The following is a 16,744-nucleotide window of genomic DNA, read 5'->3' as shown; positions in this document are numbered from 1 at the left end:
GGCGCGGAACGATTGTCTGCCTTTGCTCTGACGGAGGGAGGGGTGACTGACGACACGGCTTACAGGGTTGGCTTCAGGGAGCTAAAATCAACAAAGGGGGTGCCTGTACATCAAGGAGTATTTCAGGGAGGACTGCACGGAGGGTTCCAATAAGAAATGGTGCACCTAAGTTATCGTTCTTATTGGAACAAGGAGGTTAGCCTGGCCTCTGATTGATACATGGCTAGATTTACCTCGCTGCACCTTCTCTGTGAGTGACTGCAATGTGATCTAGAGGAATGAGTCCCCTAGACAGGGGAGGAGGCAAATGAGTACAAAACAAATCTGGTCTATTTCTTGTTCTGACCCACTCCATCTATCTTTTACATCTTTGGCTGGCAGCAGACGGTGCAGAAGGACTGCATGCCATCCACATCTCATGGCTGCTCGGCAGAAGATGGTACAGTATGACTGCTAGCCATCTTCATCTCTTGCCTGCCTGGCAGAAGATGGTACAATACGACTGCTAGCAATCCTCATCTCTTGCCTGCCTGGCAGATGATGGTACAGTACGACTGCTAGCAGTCCGTATCGCCTGCCCGCTCACCATAAGACGGTTCAATAGGACTGACTGCAGGACTAAAGAGAATGACCTGGTCAAGTCACTCCAAATTTAGTCCCTGCGCCCATGTCTGCCCAGGCGCTCCCAGCCGACGTGGCCAGGAGCACCTCGGACACGACGAGGACGACTACCAGTCGTATTGCACCGTCTGCTGCCAGAAGGCAATGGGTTGCTGCTACTGTGCAGCAAAGCCGTACCGCGTCTGCCAGCACCCAGGAGACATAGGGTGACGGTTACCTGAGCGGGCTCCGTGCTTGCCGTGGTATGGCGTCTGCACAGGTAACTCAGGAAAAAAGGCGCGAAATGATTGTCTGCCCTTGCTTTCACGGAGGGAGGGAGGGAGGGAACGGGGGCCTGACGATATGTACCCAGAACCACCCGTGACAATGTTTTAGCCCCATCAGGCATTGGGATCTCAACCCAGAATTCCAATGGGCAGCGGAGACTGCGGGAACTGTGGGATAGCTACCCACAGTGCAAAGCTCCGGAAGTCGACTCTAGCCTCGGTACTGTGGAAGCGCTCCGCCGAGTTAATGCACTTAATGCACTTAGAGCATTTTCTGTGGGGACACACACACTCGAATATATAAAACCGATTTCTAAAAAACCGACTTCTATAAATTCGACCTTATTCCGTAGTGTAGACATACCCTTAGTAACTTTTAGAGCTAGACAAATATTGGTAAAAGCATTCATGTGAATTTTCTAATTAATTTGCTTCTGTCATGCTTATGTCCCTTTTATGTCAGCTTAGCAGGAACATTTGCACAATGTTTTGGGGTTGTTTTTTTTCCAGCCTTTAACTTATTGAAACCTGTTATGGAATAAAGACAACCAACCACTATTTATTGTCATACTTTCTAAGGTCAGTTCCATGGTACCCTAGTGCTTCATTAAAGAAGCACTGACTTTTTTGTTGTTGTCTTTGTTGTTGGCTTTGTAATAGGCTTTGCAGACAACACTCAGGAGAGATGAGAGTAATTGAGAAGAGACGTGGACAGGGCAATAGGTTATTGTTTAGAATCTTAGCTTGTGGCTATAGTAAATTTAAAGAATGCCCTCTTTCAACTGTCTTAGTTATGTCTTAGTAAAGTAAGTGCCCAGATAAGATGATGATAAAAGCTCAGGGAATTATAATGAATCTAAATAAAAAGATATCAAGAAAGGAAACTGCCCCCTAAAGTGCACAGTCAGTGAATCCTCCACAGTCTGCTCACACCCCTTCAGCCTTAAAGATATTTCCCTGGGATAGATGCCAGCTTAGGATCCCCATCAGTGTGCTTCCATTGCAGAAGAGAAGCAGAATGAGGCATGATTGAGTGGGGCCTTCTGAATTAAATAATTAGACAAATCTCGTCTGGGAGAACTTTGCAGAGATTTCTTCCCCTTCGGTTCCTTCCTCTGGGTTTTACTGTGGGACTGGGTGGCCCAGACCTAAAACAGCTACAATAGAGACAGGAAATGAGTGTCAAATTTTGCACTTGCATAAGTCCAGTGTAACTCCATTGAGGTCAGTGGAGTTCCCCTGCATGTATATAGGTGTCATAGAGACCAGATTTGGGGTCTAAAGAAACTGATTCTGTCTGAAACTGAAAATGCATCAAGAAAAACAATAAAGACACCAAAATTTCAAACATTTATATTTTTCTCTTCTAGCTGGAATTGTGACTTTAATATTCAAGGACCTAAATCTGAAGTCCATTTGGAAGATTTCCACTGAAGTTGGGTTCTGAATTTTTTTACTCAATCGAGGCACAGGTAATAATAATAATAATCAATAATAAAAATACTAATAAATGAAAACTCTCACTGAGTTCAGTGGGAAGTTTGCCAGAGTGAGGAATTCAGGATTGGGTCCCTGCTAGAATAAAAGGAACTGAAAAGGAGGAAGTAATCTGGGACTGGTGGTTTTGAAATAAGTAGAAGCACAGAAAGTGAATTTAGCCTGAGGCTAATATAAGTCTTGTCTTTTTCTCTAACTGGTTCTTTCAACATAGCAGCTACCTCCACTGATTAATATATTTACTGCAAAGTGGTACCAACTCATTCACAGAAGTGAGCTTGCGGACAATTATAATCCGCTGAAAGAGTATAAAGTCCTATAAATTAAACTAATGAGTTTGGAGGCATTACTCAACTAGCACCATATTTGGGTAGTGCTACAAGTAACCTTTGGGGATTACAAGTTGCAAACCAAGATGAAAATTCTAATCAATGAAACGGGGAATTTAAAGGACAAAAGAGAAAACAAGTGCATGGCATAGAAGCAAGTACCTAAGCCCTGGTCTACACTAGGACTTTAGATCGAATTTAGCAGCGTTAAATCGATTTAAACCTGCACCCGTCCACACAATGAAGCCCTTTATTTCGACTTAAAGGGCTCTTAAAATCGATTTCCTTACTCCACCCCTGACAAGTGGATTAGCGCTTAAATCGACGTTGCCGGCTCGAATTTGGGGTACTGTGGACACAATTCGATGGTATTGGCCTCCGGGAGCTATCCCAGAGTGCTCCATTCTGACCGCTCTGGACAGCGCTCTCAACTCAGATGCACTGGCCAGGTAGACAGGAAAAGAACCGCGAACTTTTGAATCTCATTTCCTGTTTGGCCAGCGTGGCAAGCTGCAGGTGACCATGCAGAGCTCATCAGCAGAGGTGACCATGATGGAGTCCCAGAATCGCAAAAGAGCTCCAGCATGGACTGAACGGGAGGTACGGGATCTGATCGCTGTTTGGGGAGAGGAATCCGTGCTATCAGAACTCCGTTCCAGTTTTCGAAATGCCAAAACCTTTCTGAAAATCTCCCAGGGCATGAAGGACAGAGGCCATAACAGGGACCCGAAGCAGTGCCGCGTGAAACTGAAGGAGCTGAGGCAAGCCTACCAGAAAACCAGAGAGGCGAACGGCCGCTCTGGGTCAGAGCCCCAAACATGCCGCTTCTATGATGAGCTGCATGCCATTTTAGGGGGTTCAGCCACCACTACCCCAGCCGTGTTGTTTGACTCCTTCAATGGAGATGGAGGCAATACAGAAGTAGGTTTTGGGGACGAAGAAGATGATGATGAGGAGGTTGTAGATAGCTCACAGCAAGCAAGCGGAGAAACCGGTTTTCCCGACAGCCAGGAACTGTTTCTCACCCTAGACCTGGAGCCAGTACCCCCCGAACCCACCCAAGGCTGCCTCCTGGACTCAGCAGGCGGAGAAGGGACCTCTGGTGAGTGTACCTTTTAAAATGCTATACATGGTTTAAAAGCAAGCATGTGAAAGGATTACTTTGCCCTGGCATTTGCGGTTCTGCCTTTGCAAAAGGTTTCTGGGGAGGGCAGCCTTATTTCGTCCTTCATGGTAGGACACTTTACCACTCCAGGCCAGCAACACGTACTGGGGAATCACTGTAGAACAAAGCATTGCAGTGTATGTTTGCTGGCATTCAACCAAAATCCGTTCACGCGGTGGGAGGAGGCAAAATGCGACCTTGTAACGAAAGCACATGTGCTATGTATGTAATGTTAACTTTCAAGGTTTACCCTGAAAGAGTGTAGCCACTGTTTTATAAAATGTGTCTTTTTAAATACCGCTGTCCCTTTTTTTTTCTCCACCAGCTGCATGTGTTTCAATGATCACAGGATCTTCTCCTTCCCAGAGGCTAGTGAAGCTTAGAAAGAAAAAAAAACGCACTCGCGATGAAATGTTCTCCGAGCTCATGCTGTCCTCCCACAGTGACAGAGCACAGACGAATGCGTGGAGGCAAATAATGTCAGAGTGCAGGAAAGCACAAAATGACCGGGAGGAGAGGTGGAGGGCTGAAGAGAGTAAGTGGCGGGCTGAAGAGAGTAAGTGGCGGGCTGAAGACAGGGCTGAAGCTCAAAGGTGGCGGCAGCGTGATGAGAGGAGGCAGGATTCAATGCTGAGGCTGCTGCAGGACCAAACCAGTATGCTCCAGTGTATGGTTGAGCTGCAGCAAAGGCAGCTGGAGCACAGACTGCCACTGCAGCCCCTCTGTAACCAACCGCCCTCCTCCCCAAGTTCCATAGCCTCCACACCCAGACGCCCAAGAACACGGTGGGGAGGCCTCCGGCCAACCAGCCACTCCCCCACAGAGGATTGCCCAAAAAAAAGAAGGCTGTCATTCAATAAATTTTAAAGTTGTAAACTTTTAAAGTGCTGTGCTTAAAGTGCTGTGTGGCATTTTCCTTCCCTCCTCCACCACCCCTCCTGGGATACCTTGGTAGTCATCCCCCTATTTGTGTGATGAATGAATAACGAATGCATGACTGTGAAGCAGCAATGACTTTATTGGCTCTGCAAGCAATGATTAAAGGGAGGAGGGGAGGGTGGTTAGCTTACAGGGAAGTAGAGTGAACCAAGGGGCGGGGGGGTTCATCAAGGAGAAACAAACAGAACTTTCACACTGTAGCCTGGCCAGTCATGAAACTGTTTTTCAAAGCTTCTCTGATGCGTACCGCGCCCTCCTGTGCTCTTCTAACCGCCCTGGTGTCTGGCTGCGCGTAACCAGCAGCCAGGCGATTTGCCTCAACCTCCCACCCCGCCATAAACGTCTCCCCCTTACTCTCACAGATATTGTGGAGCACACAGCAAGCAGTAATAACAGTGGGAATATTGGTTTCGCTGAGGTCTAAGCGAGTCAATAAACTGCGCCAGCGCGCCTTTAAACGTCCAAATGCACATTCTACCACCATTCTGCACTTGCTCAGCCTGTAGTTGAACAGCTCCTGACCACTGTCCAGGCTGCCTGTGTACGGCTTCATGAGCCATGGCATTAAGGGGTAGGCTGGGTCCCCAAGGATACATATAGTCATTTCAACATCCCCAACAGTTATTTTCTGGTCTGGGAATAAAGTCCCTTCCTGCAGCTTTTGAAACAGACCAGAGTTCCTGAAGATGCGAGCATCATGCACCTTTCCCGGCCATCCCACGTTGATGTTGGTGAAACGTCCCTTGTGATCCACCAGAGCTTGCAGCACTATCGAAAAGTACCCCTTGCGGTTTATGTACTCGGCGGCTTGGTGCTCCGGTGCCAAGATAGGGATATGGGTTCCATCTATAGCCCCACCACAGTTAGGGAATCCCATTGCAGCAAAGCCATCCACTATGACCTGCACATTTCCCAGGGTCACTACCCTTGATATCAGCAGATCTTTGATTGCGTGGGCTACTTGCATCACAGCAGCCCCCACAGTAGATTTGCCCACTCCAAATTGATTCCCAACTGACCGGTAGCTGTCTGGCGTTGCAAGCTTCCACAGGGCTATCGCCACTCGCTTCTCAACTGTGAGGGCTGCTCTCATCTTGGTATTCATGCGCTTCAGGACAGGGGAAAGCAAGTCACAAAGTTCCATGAAAGTGCCCTTACGCATGCGAAAGTTTCGTAGCCACTGGGAATCGTCCCAGACCTGCAACACTATGCGGTCCCACCAGTCTGTGCTTGTTTCCCGAGCCCAGAATCGGCGTTCCACAGCATGAACCTGCCCCATTAGCACCATGATGCATGCATTGTCAGGGCCCATGCTTTCAGAGAAATCTGTGTCCATGTCCTGATCACTCACGGGACCGCGCTGACGTCGCCTCCTCGCCCGGTATCGCGTTGCCATGTTCTGGTGCTGCATATACTGCTGAATAATGCGTGTGGTGGTTAATGTGCTCCTAATTGCCAAAGTGAGCTGAGCGGGCTCCATGCTTGCCGTGGTATGGCGTCCGCACAGAAAAAAGGCGCGGAACGATTGTCTGCCGTTGCTCTGACGGAGGGAGGGGCGACTGACGACACGGCTTACAGGGTTGGCTTCAGGGAGCTAAAATCAACAAAGGGGGTGCCTGTACATCAAGGAGTATTTCAGGCAGGACTGCACGGAGGGTTCCAATAAGAAATGGTGCACCTAAGTTATCGTTGTTATTGGAACAAGGAGGTTAGCCTGGCCTCTGATTGATACATGGCTAGATTTACCTCGCTGCACCTTCTCTGTGAGTGACTGCAGTGTGACCTAGAGGAATGAGTCCCCTAGACAGGGGAGGAGGCAAATGAGTACAAAACAAATCTGGTCTATTTCTTGTTTTGACCCACTCCATCTATCTTTTACATCTTTGGCTGGCAGCAGACGGTGCAGAAGGACTGCATGCCATCCACATCTCATGGCTGCTCGGCAGAAGATGGTACAGTACGCCTGCTAGCCATCCCCATCTCTTGCCTGCCTGGCAGAAGATGGTGCAATACGACTGCTAGCAATCCTCATCTCTTGCCTGCCTGGCAGAAGATGGTACAGTACGACTGCTAGCAGTCCGTATCGCCTGCCTGCTCACCATAAGACGGTTCAATAGGACTGACTGCAGGACTAAAGAGAATGACCTGGTCAAGTCACTCCAAATGTAGTCCCTGCGCCCATGTCTGCCCAGGCGCTCCCAGCCGACGCGGCCAGGAGCACCTCGGACACGATGAGGACGACTACCAGTCGTATTGCACCGTCTGCTGCCAGAAGGCAAGGGGTTACTGCTACTGTGCAGCAAAGCCGTACCGCGTCTGCCAGCACCCAGGAGACATAGGGTGACGGTTACCTGAGCGGGCTCCATGCTTGCTGTGGTATGGCGTCTGCACAGGTAACTCAGGAAAAGAGGCACGAAATGATTGTCTGCCCTTGCTTTCACGGGGGGAGGGAGGGAACGGGAGGCTGACGATATGTACCCAGAACCACCCGCGACAATGTTTTAGCCCCATCAGGCATTGGGATCTCAACCCAGAATTCCAATGGGCAGCAGAGACTGCGGGAACTGTGGGATAGCTACCCACAGTGCAACGCTCCGGAAGTCGACGCTTGCCTCGGTACTGTGGAAGCGCTCCGCCGAGTTAATGCACTTAATGCACTTAGAGCATTTTCTGTGGGGACACACACACTCGAATTTATAAAACCGATTTCTAAAAAACCGACTTCTATAAATTCGACCTTATTCCGTAGTGTAGACATACCCTAAGAAAGACAGATGTGAGCCAGAAGCAAGGTCTGGAAGCAGTATGAAGAGTGAGAAAAAGAACTAAAATGGAGAGAGGAGAATTCAGAGGCTAGAGCTGAAGTAAGAATCAATGAAAGAAGAGGAAGGCAAGAAATTAGCATAAGAAATAATTGCTACTAAAGCCAGGATTGTCCCTGTCATTTCAGGAGTCTTTGTGTTGACCGCCAGCTATGTGTTATAAAAGCTAATAAACAAAACAACACCCAAGTCCCTTTGAATAGCCCAGCTTAAAGGCTTGAAACAAACTAAAGACTTCATGGTTCTCAAAATATATCACAGTCACTGGAAAAGTGAAAACCAGCAGGGTTAAAAGACGGCATTTAGAAGACCCCAGTGTTAAAGTGATGCACGATACAATGTGTATTTACAAACAACCATACATCTCACCCCAGTATCAGCCATGACAGCTGCACTGTAAATCATCTTGTCTAAACACACACCTTTTAGGCATTTTTATTTTCAATATTCCCTAGGCAGAGGTTGCAATTTCTGGATCATCTGCCTGCAAGAAGGCAACCAAATTAAATAATTTACTTTCCAATATAAAGAAATCAAAACACCTTCCAAACATTGTTTCCATTACCAATTTTCATAGCCATCATAATCATGAGAATTTTCATTTCTTTGTAAAGTAGTATGTAATGTAGGGTTTTTAGTATCAGTCTGTATCCACATAAACAACAAGGAGTCCGGTGGCATCTTAAAGACTAACAGATTTATTTGAGCATAAGCTTTTGTGGGCACATCTTCAGATGCATGGAGTGAAAATTATAGATGCAGACATAAATATACTGGCACATGAAGAGATGGGAGTTACCTCACCAGTGGAGAACCAGTGTTGACAGGGCCAATTCGATCAGGGTGGATATAGTCCACTCCCAATAATAGATGAGGAGGTGTCAATTCAGGAGAGGCAAAGCTGCTTTTGTAATGAGCCCGCCACTCCCAGTCCCTATTCAAACCCAAATTAATGGTGTTAAATTTGCAAATGAATTTTAGTTCTGCTGTTTCTCTTTGAAGTCTGTTTCTGAAGTTTTTTTGTTCAAGTATAGCTACTTTCAAATCTGTTATAGAATGTCCAGGAAGATGGACATGTTCTCCTACTGGCATTTGTATGTTACCATTCCTGATGTCCGACTTGTGTCCATTTATTCTTTTACGTAGGGACTGTCCAGTTTGGCCAATATACATGGCAGAGGGGCATTGCTGGCACATGATGGCATATATCACATTAATAGATGTGCAGGTGAATGAGCCTCTGATGGTGTGGCTGGTGTGGTTGGGTTCTCTGATGGTGTCACTAGAGTAGTTATGGCGACAGAGTAGGCAACGAGGTTTGTTACAGGAATTGGTTCCTGGGTTAGTGTTTCTGTGGTGTGGTGTGTAGTTGCTGGTGAGTATTTGCTTCAGGTTGTGGGGCTGTCTGTAAGCAAGGACTGGTCTGCCTCCCAAGGTCTGGGAGAGTGAGGGATCATTTTCCAGGATAGGTTGTAGAACGTTGATTATGCACTGGAGAGATTTTAGCTGGGCGCTATACGTGATGGCCAGTGGTGTTCTGCTATTTTCCTTGTTGGGCCTGTCCTGTAGTAGGTGATTTCTGGGTACCCATCTCGCTCTGTCAACCTTTCTCCTCACTTCCCCTGGTGGGTATTGTAGTTTTAAGAATGCTTGATAAAGATCTTGCAGGTGTTTGTCTCTGTCTGAGGGATTGGAGCAAATTCGGTTGCATCTTAGGGCTTGGCTGTAGACAATGGATAGTGTAATGTGTGTTGGATGGAAGCTGGAGGCATGTAGGTAAGTATAGCGGTCAATAGGTTTCTGGTATAGGGTGGTGTTTATGTGACCATCACTTATTTGTACTGTAGTGTCCAGGAAGTGGATCTCTTTTGTGGACTGGTCCAGGCTGAGGTTGATGGTGGGGTGGAAATTGTTGAAATCCAGGAGGAATTCTTCACCCTGACAGCAGGATTGTCTGGCTATGTAGACTCCCCCTCCTCAGGCCCTACGCTACCAGCACTCCCAGCTGAAGACACCACTGACTTCCTGAGGAAACTACAATCCATCGGTGATCTTCCTGAAAACACCATCCTACCTACTATGGATGTAGAAGCCCTCTACACTAATATTCCACACAAAGATGGACTATAGGCTGTCAGGAACAGTATCCCCGATAATGTCACGGCAAACCTGGTGGCTGAACTTTGTGACTTTGTCCTCACCCATAACTATTTCACATTTGGGGACAATGTATACCTTCAAATCAGCGGCACTATGGGTACCCGCATGGCCCCACAGTATGCTCACATTTTTATGGCTGACTTATAACAACGCTTCCTCAGCTCTCGTCCCCTAATGCCCCTACTCTACTTGTGCTACATTGATGACCTCTTCATCATCTGGACCCATGGAAAAGAAGCCCTTGAGGAATTCCACCATGATTTCAACAATTTCCATCCCACCATCAACCTCAGCCTGGACCAGTCCACACAAGAGATCCACTTCCTGGACACTACAGTGCTAATAAGCAATGGTCACATAAACACCACCTTATACCGGAAACCTACTGACCGCTATGCCTACCTACATGCCTCCAGCTTTCACCCAGAGCACACCACACCATCCATTGTCTACAGCCAAGCTCTACGATACAACCGCATTTGCTCCAACCCCTCAGACAGAGACAAACACCTACAAGATCTCTGTGAAGCATTCTCACACTACAATACCCACCTGCTGAAGTGAAGAAACAGATTGACAGAGCCAGAAGAGTACCCAGAAGTTATTTACTACAGGACAGGCCCAACAAGGAAAATACCAGAACGCCACTAGCCATCACCTTCAGCCCCCAACTAAAACCTTTCCAATGCATCATCAAGGATCTACAACCTCTCCTGAAGGATGACCCATCACTCTCACAGATCTTGGGAGACAGGCCAGTCTTTGCTTACAGACAGCCCCCCAACCTGAAGCAAATACTCACCAGCAACCACACACCACACAACAAGAACACTAACCCAGGAACCTATCCTTGCAACAAAGCCCGTTGCCAAATGTGTCCACAAATCTATTCAGGGGACACCATCACAGGGCCTAATCACATCAGCCACACTAGCAGAGGCTCATTCACCTGCACATCTACCAATGTGATATATGCCATCATGTGCCAGCAATGCCCCTCTGCCATGTACATTGGCCAAACTGGACAGTATCTACATAAAAGAATAAATGGACACAAATCAGATGTCAAGAATTATAACATTCAAAAACCAGTCGGAGAACACTTCAATCTCTTTGGCCATTCGATTACAGACCTAAAAGTGGCAATTCTTCAACAAAAAAACTTCAGAAACAGACTCCAGCGAGAGACTGCTGAATTGGAATTAATTTGCAAACTGGATAAAGTTAACTTAGGCTTGAATAAAGACTGGGAGTGGATGTGTCATTACACAAAGTAAAACTATTTCCCCATGTTTATTCCTCCTCCCCCCCCCCACTATTCCTCACACGTTCTTGTCAACTGAGGGAAATAGCCCACCTTGATTATCACTACAAAAGGCTCCCCCCCAACCCCCGCTCTCCTGCTGGTAATAGCTCACCTTACCTGATCACTCTTGTTACAGTGTGTATGGTAACACCCATTTTTTCATGTTCTCTGTGTATATAAATCTCCCCACTGTACTTTCCACTGCATGCATCCGATGAAGTGAGCTGTAGCTCACGAAAGCTTATGCTCAAATAAATTTTAGTTTCTAAGGTGCCACAAGTACTCCTTTTCTTTTTGCAAACATTTATCAGACATTAATCAGTCAATCTGGGATATGGATGAGTGTTGTTATACTTCTTTTGCAGATATGTAAACTGAGTCATAGAAAGGAGAACATTTGGGCTATGAACAGATGTCCTGCAGATGAGATCTACTAGGAGGAAGAGAATTCATCCAGGTTATTGTTTATTAAGAGATTGATATGCTCTATGTTAAGCACTGAAGTAATTGAATGTTCAATCAGTTCAATCATTTGGGGCGAAATTGACACCTGTGCAGAGAAACGGCACAAGGCCTATGCACAGCGTAAATCCTACTTAAGTCTTCATTTGCATAGGGATCATTTTCACCCTGCCTTAAGAGGGAGGTCCATCATCTTTCCAGTATTATGGTTATAATTCTTATCAATTATTAGTGTATTGGTGATGCCTAAAGGGATCAGTGCCCCATTGTGCTAACCACCATAATCATACTTAACAAAAACATACTCCCTGCCCCAAAGAGTCTAACCCCCGATCCTGTAAAGAGTTACTTATGTGCTTAACTTTATGCATGGTGAGCAGTCCCATTTAATTCAGTGGGATTACTCAGGGTGCACAATATTAAGCACATGAATAAATCTTTGCAAGATTGGACCTAAATTATAGTGGAGGTTCAGAAGCCCTTTCTCTTTAAAGTGCTCTAAAATCCATATGATTACTTGGATTGCCTTGAAATTTAGTGTTCCTGGGGGTGGTTTACGATGGGGTCAGTGATTCAAATTTGAGGCCATTTAGCCAAGGAGTTCCCAAGAGACACTCTCCCCCCCACATCAGTTTTACTTAAATTAAACTTGACCTATTTTGGAAGACTTTTTTGCACACAGACAGAGATGGAATCAGGGCCCCGATTGTCAGACCAGGGTCTGAATACAGTGCATAACACCCACCAGACCTTTGGGGAAAATCAAATGAAAACGTTGTTTGAAAAAGAGTTTGTCTCTCCAGTTAGGCTCACGCCAAGCAGTTCTAAAGCTCAGGCACCTAATACATTACACTGAGCATGTATGGGCAGAAGAGGTAATAGGATTTTTAGCCTTTTGCCATTTCATGCGAGCTGAATAGCTCAAGGGGATGAGCAGTAGTCTGTGCAACATGGTCCAGTATCTCTGCAAGCCCCACGTTGGTCAGAAAGCTGTACAAGGTCAGAAGGCATATTTCTAAAATTTGTATTGTTGGTTTTTTTATTTAATTTAATTTTGTATTGGCGGGGCACAGAGTGGGGGAGGATGCAATCAAAGTATTTTTGTACAAAAAAAAATAGCTGGGCAAATGCCTGCTGGCAGGGGAGGGGCATTTTAGGGGGTGGAAAAATGGGAGAAATATGGATGAGAGGAGTTTGGGGCTTCATCGAGGGGAGGGGGGATTGTGGGGATTGCTGGTTGGAGAGGTAAGGAGGGTTGGAGGGCTCAGGTGAGGGACACTGGGAAGAGGACGTGGGGATGAGTGGCAGAGGAACAGGGCAGAATAAGGGCAGAGTCAACCCCACATTCTCCCCTTTTGTGTGTTGGAGCCCCTCTCCCTACCTACATGTGTGTGCCAGAATCTGGACCCCCACTATCTCTCTAGTGAGGTCTGAGCCCTACACTTTGCCCTCCATATGTACTAGGATCTGGGGGTCCCTGCCCACCAATGGGGCTTTGACCCCCCCCCCATGTGAACCAGGTACTGGAGGGCACTTGCCTTTATGGGAGGGGGCCAGGATCTGGGGAAGTCCTGCCCCTCTGGGGGTGGAGCTTAGAACAGGCATACTCAGATCATACGCCAAGAGCACAGTGCTGACACTGAGGTGAGGAGCTGAGAACAGGCATGCTTGAAATTTGTCAGAAACTCTCCAGCATTGGGACCAGTTCTCACACCTGAAAGCTACTGTTTCAGGCTGTATTCATCCCCTCTTTCAACAGAGAGCATCTCATTGAGGTGAAAAGGACATTTCATGCCTCTCTGAGGGAAAGTCTTCACTTCAAATGCTGCATCAGTGCAGTGTAGCACAAGTGAGCTGTAGCTCACGAAAGCTTATGTTCAAATAAATTGGTTAGTCTCTAAGGTGCCACAAGTCCTCCTTTTCTTTTCACTTTAATAAAGACTCTCTCTCTAACCCACCTCCCCGAGAGGTGGTAGCTAATGTCAGCGGGAGAAACTCTCCTGTTGCCATAGCGCTGTCTACACAGGGGGTTAGATCGGTATAACTGGGTTGCTCACGGGGTGTGGATTTTTCACACCCCTGCACGACAAAGTTATACCTATAAGGTCTGTATTGCAGACTGGACCTGAGCCAGCTATGCAGCAGATGATTGGGTAGAACCCTTCCCCTCCATTCTTCTTCTAATTTCATAGAGTACTATGTAGAGTGGAGTGCCAGCTCTCCTCCTGCTAAAGTTGGGCCATCCCTCCTGTTGAAAGGACAGTTCCTCTAAGTGCCCTAGAATTGGGGTGCTTACATGGATTGCAAAGAAATTTTCTATTGTGAGGCAAGGTTAGTGACCCAAAAGTGAGGTCATTCTGAGCAAGGGGTTCCTGAGATACAGCCTCCACAGGGAAAAAGTCATGAAGTTCACACATTCTCAGCTTTGAAGTTTGAATCAGAAATCTGACAATTAAATAGAAAGCTGAGAACATTTGGGCAAAAAATCTGCCTTTGTCACATGGTTGGGTGGGTGGTGGGTGTTTGTGGGTTTTATTTTATTTTGTTGAGAAAAGTAATCTGAGTATAGCAGAATATTCAGAAGCTGCTGAAACTATTCTGTGAACATAAATTACTCATGTGAGTGCTCACTGGGAGGGGAGGATGCTTAAGAGTTCAAGAGTAAGGGAGGATAGAGGTGGGGTGGGGTCTGCAGTGAGGGTATTATGAGGAGGGGCATAAATAGGAATTGGTAGTGAGGAAAGAATAAAGGATGAGGATTGGGCATTCAGGTAAGGGGAGAAGGGAGCTGATGGAAGGGGTTGAAGAATGTGAGGGATAGCAATGGAAGCTGGGGGCTTAGAATCATAGAATTACAGAGTTGGAAGGGACCTCTGGAGGCCATCTAGTCCAACCCCCTGCCCAGAGCAGGACCAATCCCAACTAAATCATCCCAGCCAGGGCTTTGTCAAGCCTGACCTTAAAAACTTCTAAGGAAGGGGATTCCACCACCTCCCTAGGTAACGCATTCCAGTGTTTCACCACCCTCCTAGTGAAAAAGTTTTTCCTAATATCCAACCTAAACCTCCCCCACTGCAACTTGAGATCATTACTCCTTGTCCTGTCATCTGCTTCTTTCAGAGCTACCTCCAAAAGATAATGTTAGGATGTGATGCTCAATAAAGGCTGTGAAGTACACAAACATAAAAAGCAGCAAGTTGAGATCCATCCTCTTTGGATCCACCTTTCAGGTAGTTAAAAGCAGCTATCAAATCCCCCCTCATTCTTCTCTTCCGTAGACTAATCAATCCCAGTTCCCTCAGCCTCTCCTCATAACTCATGTGTTCCAGTCCCCTAATCATTTTTGTTGCCCTTCGCTGGACTCTCTCCAATTTCTCCACATCCTTCTTGTAGTGTGGGGCCCAAAACTGGACACAGTACTCCAGATGAGGCCTCACCAATGTCGAATAGAGGGGAATGATCATGTCTCTCGATCTGCTGGCAATGCCCCTACTTATACATCCCAAAATGCCATTGGCCTTCTTGGCAACAAGGGCACACTGTTGATTCATATCGAGCTTCTTGTCCACTGTCACCCCTAGGTCCTTCTCTGCAGAACTGCTGCCTAGCCATTCGGTCCCTAGTCTGTAGTGGTGCATTGGATTCTTTCATCCTAAGTGCAGGACTCTGCACTTGTCCTTGTTGAACCTCATCAGATTTCTTTTGGCCCAATCCTCCAATTTGTCTAGGGCCCTCTGTATCCTATCCCTACCCTCCAGCGTATCTACCACTCCTCCCAGTTTAGTGTCATCCACAAACTTGCTGAGGGTGCAATCCACACCATCCTCCAGATCATTAATGAAGATATTGAACAAAACCGGCCCCAGGACCGACCCTTGGGGCATTCCGCTAGATACCGGCTGCCAACTAGACATAGAGCCATTGATCACTACCCGTTGAGCCCGACAATCTAGCCAACTTTCTACCCACCTTGTAGTGCATCCATCCAGCCCATACTTCTTTAATTTGCTGACAAGAATACTGTGGGAGAGCCTGTCAAAAGCTTTGCTAAAGTCGAGGAATAACACGTCCACTGCTTTCCCTTCATCCACAGAACCAGTTATCTCGTCATAGAAGGCAATTAGATTAGTCAGGCATGACTTTCCCTTGTTGAATCCATGCTGACTGGTCCTGATCACTTTCCTCTCGTCTAAGTGCTTCAGAATTGATTCCTTGAGGACATGTGTTAGTTTATAGATATTCAGGCCTGTCTGTAAAGGCCTGTACTTTAAGAATTTAGGTGTATTCTTATCACTTGGCTAGTTAGAGGTATAAAAGAAAGAATCAAAATCACTGTCTGCCAATGTAAGGTCCTTCTCTTACTGTGACAGTCTGGGGCCCTGTTCTTAGGCTAAGGCCTTTGGCTAAGCGACAGAGGCAGCCATAAGCAGGGAAGCGACCGGTCACATCCTCACATTCCAAAGTAGTCACATGGAAAGAAGGTGCTCTTGGGCTGTTAGGAATACAATCCTGTCCTGATAGTGCCTATCAGCTCCAGAGAAAGGGAAGTGCCTAGAAAATGTAAAAGAAAACTTAGTTTGATAGCATCCTGTCTGGCAAGAACTCACTTATCAATACTGGGATGTGAAATCCTCATTTCTGTATTGTCTTGCCATTATAGTTTCCACTTTGCTATTGTTTGTCTGTATAATCTCTGTCTGGTTCTGTGATTGTTCCTGTCTGCTGTATAGTTAATTTTGCTGGGTGTGGACTAGTTGGGGTGGTGGGATATAGTTGGTTACATAATCATGTTGCAATGTGTTGGGATTGGTTGGTTAAATTTTAGTAGAATGATTGGTTAAGGTATAGCTAAGAATATTACTATATAAATTAGGGGCAAACAGGAAGTAAGTGGGGATTCGGAAATAAGGAAAAGGAACTTGTATTTAAGCTTGCTGGAAGTTCATCCCAATAAACATCGAATTGTTTGCACCTTCGGACTTCAGGTATTGTTGCTCTCTGTTCATGTGAGAAGGACCAGGGAAGTGGGAGAGTGAAGGAATAAGCTCTCTAACAACATGCTACATGATTTTTCCAGGGACTGAGGTGAGGCTGACCGGCCTGTAGTTCCCAGGATCCTCCTTCTTCCCTTTTTTAAAGATGGGCACTACATTAGCCTTTTTCCAATCTTCCGGGAC

At 46.5% G+C, this 16,744-nt stretch overlaps 1 protein-coding gene across 1 annotated transcript; it reads left to right on the top strand.

Annotated features, from left to right (window-relative positions):
* The first annotated feature begins 2,908 nt into the window (after window positions 1–2,908).
* LOC142070883 (uncharacterized) lies at window positions 2,909–5,087 on the top strand. The gene is made up of 2 exons (XM_075124804.1): window positions 2,909–3,815; window positions 4,204–5,087. Exons 1-2 carry the CDS (start codon window positions 3,236–3,238, stop codon window positions 4,743–4,745), a joined length of 1,122 nt encoding a protein of 373 aa, XP_074980905.1. The 5' UTR covers window positions 2,909–3,235; the 3' UTR covers window positions 4,746–5,087.
* Window positions 5,088–16,744: the final 11,657 nt, after the last annotated feature.

The sequence above is a fragment of the Caretta caretta genome, chromosome 2 (genome assembly GCF_965140235.1).
Source record: "Caretta caretta isolate rCarCar2 chromosome 2, rCarCar1.hap1, whole genome shotgun sequence".
Classification (NCBI taxonomy): Eukaryota; Metazoa; Chordata; order Testudines; family Cheloniidae; genus Caretta; species Caretta caretta.
Note: the sequence above shows the minus strand (reverse complement) of the source record. Positions and strands in the feature narration are given on the sequence as shown.

Excerpts from the sequence above, each read along its gene's own strand:
- LOC142070883 (XM_075124804.1), top strand. The coding sequence starts at position 3,236 with ATGCAGAGCTCATCAGCAGAGGTGACCATGATGGAGTCCCAGAATCGC. Across the intron at positions 3,816-4,203 it reads AGGCGGAGAAGGGACCTCTG|CTGCATGTGTTTCAATGATC; the intron begins GTGAGTGTACCT and ends TTTCTCCACCAG.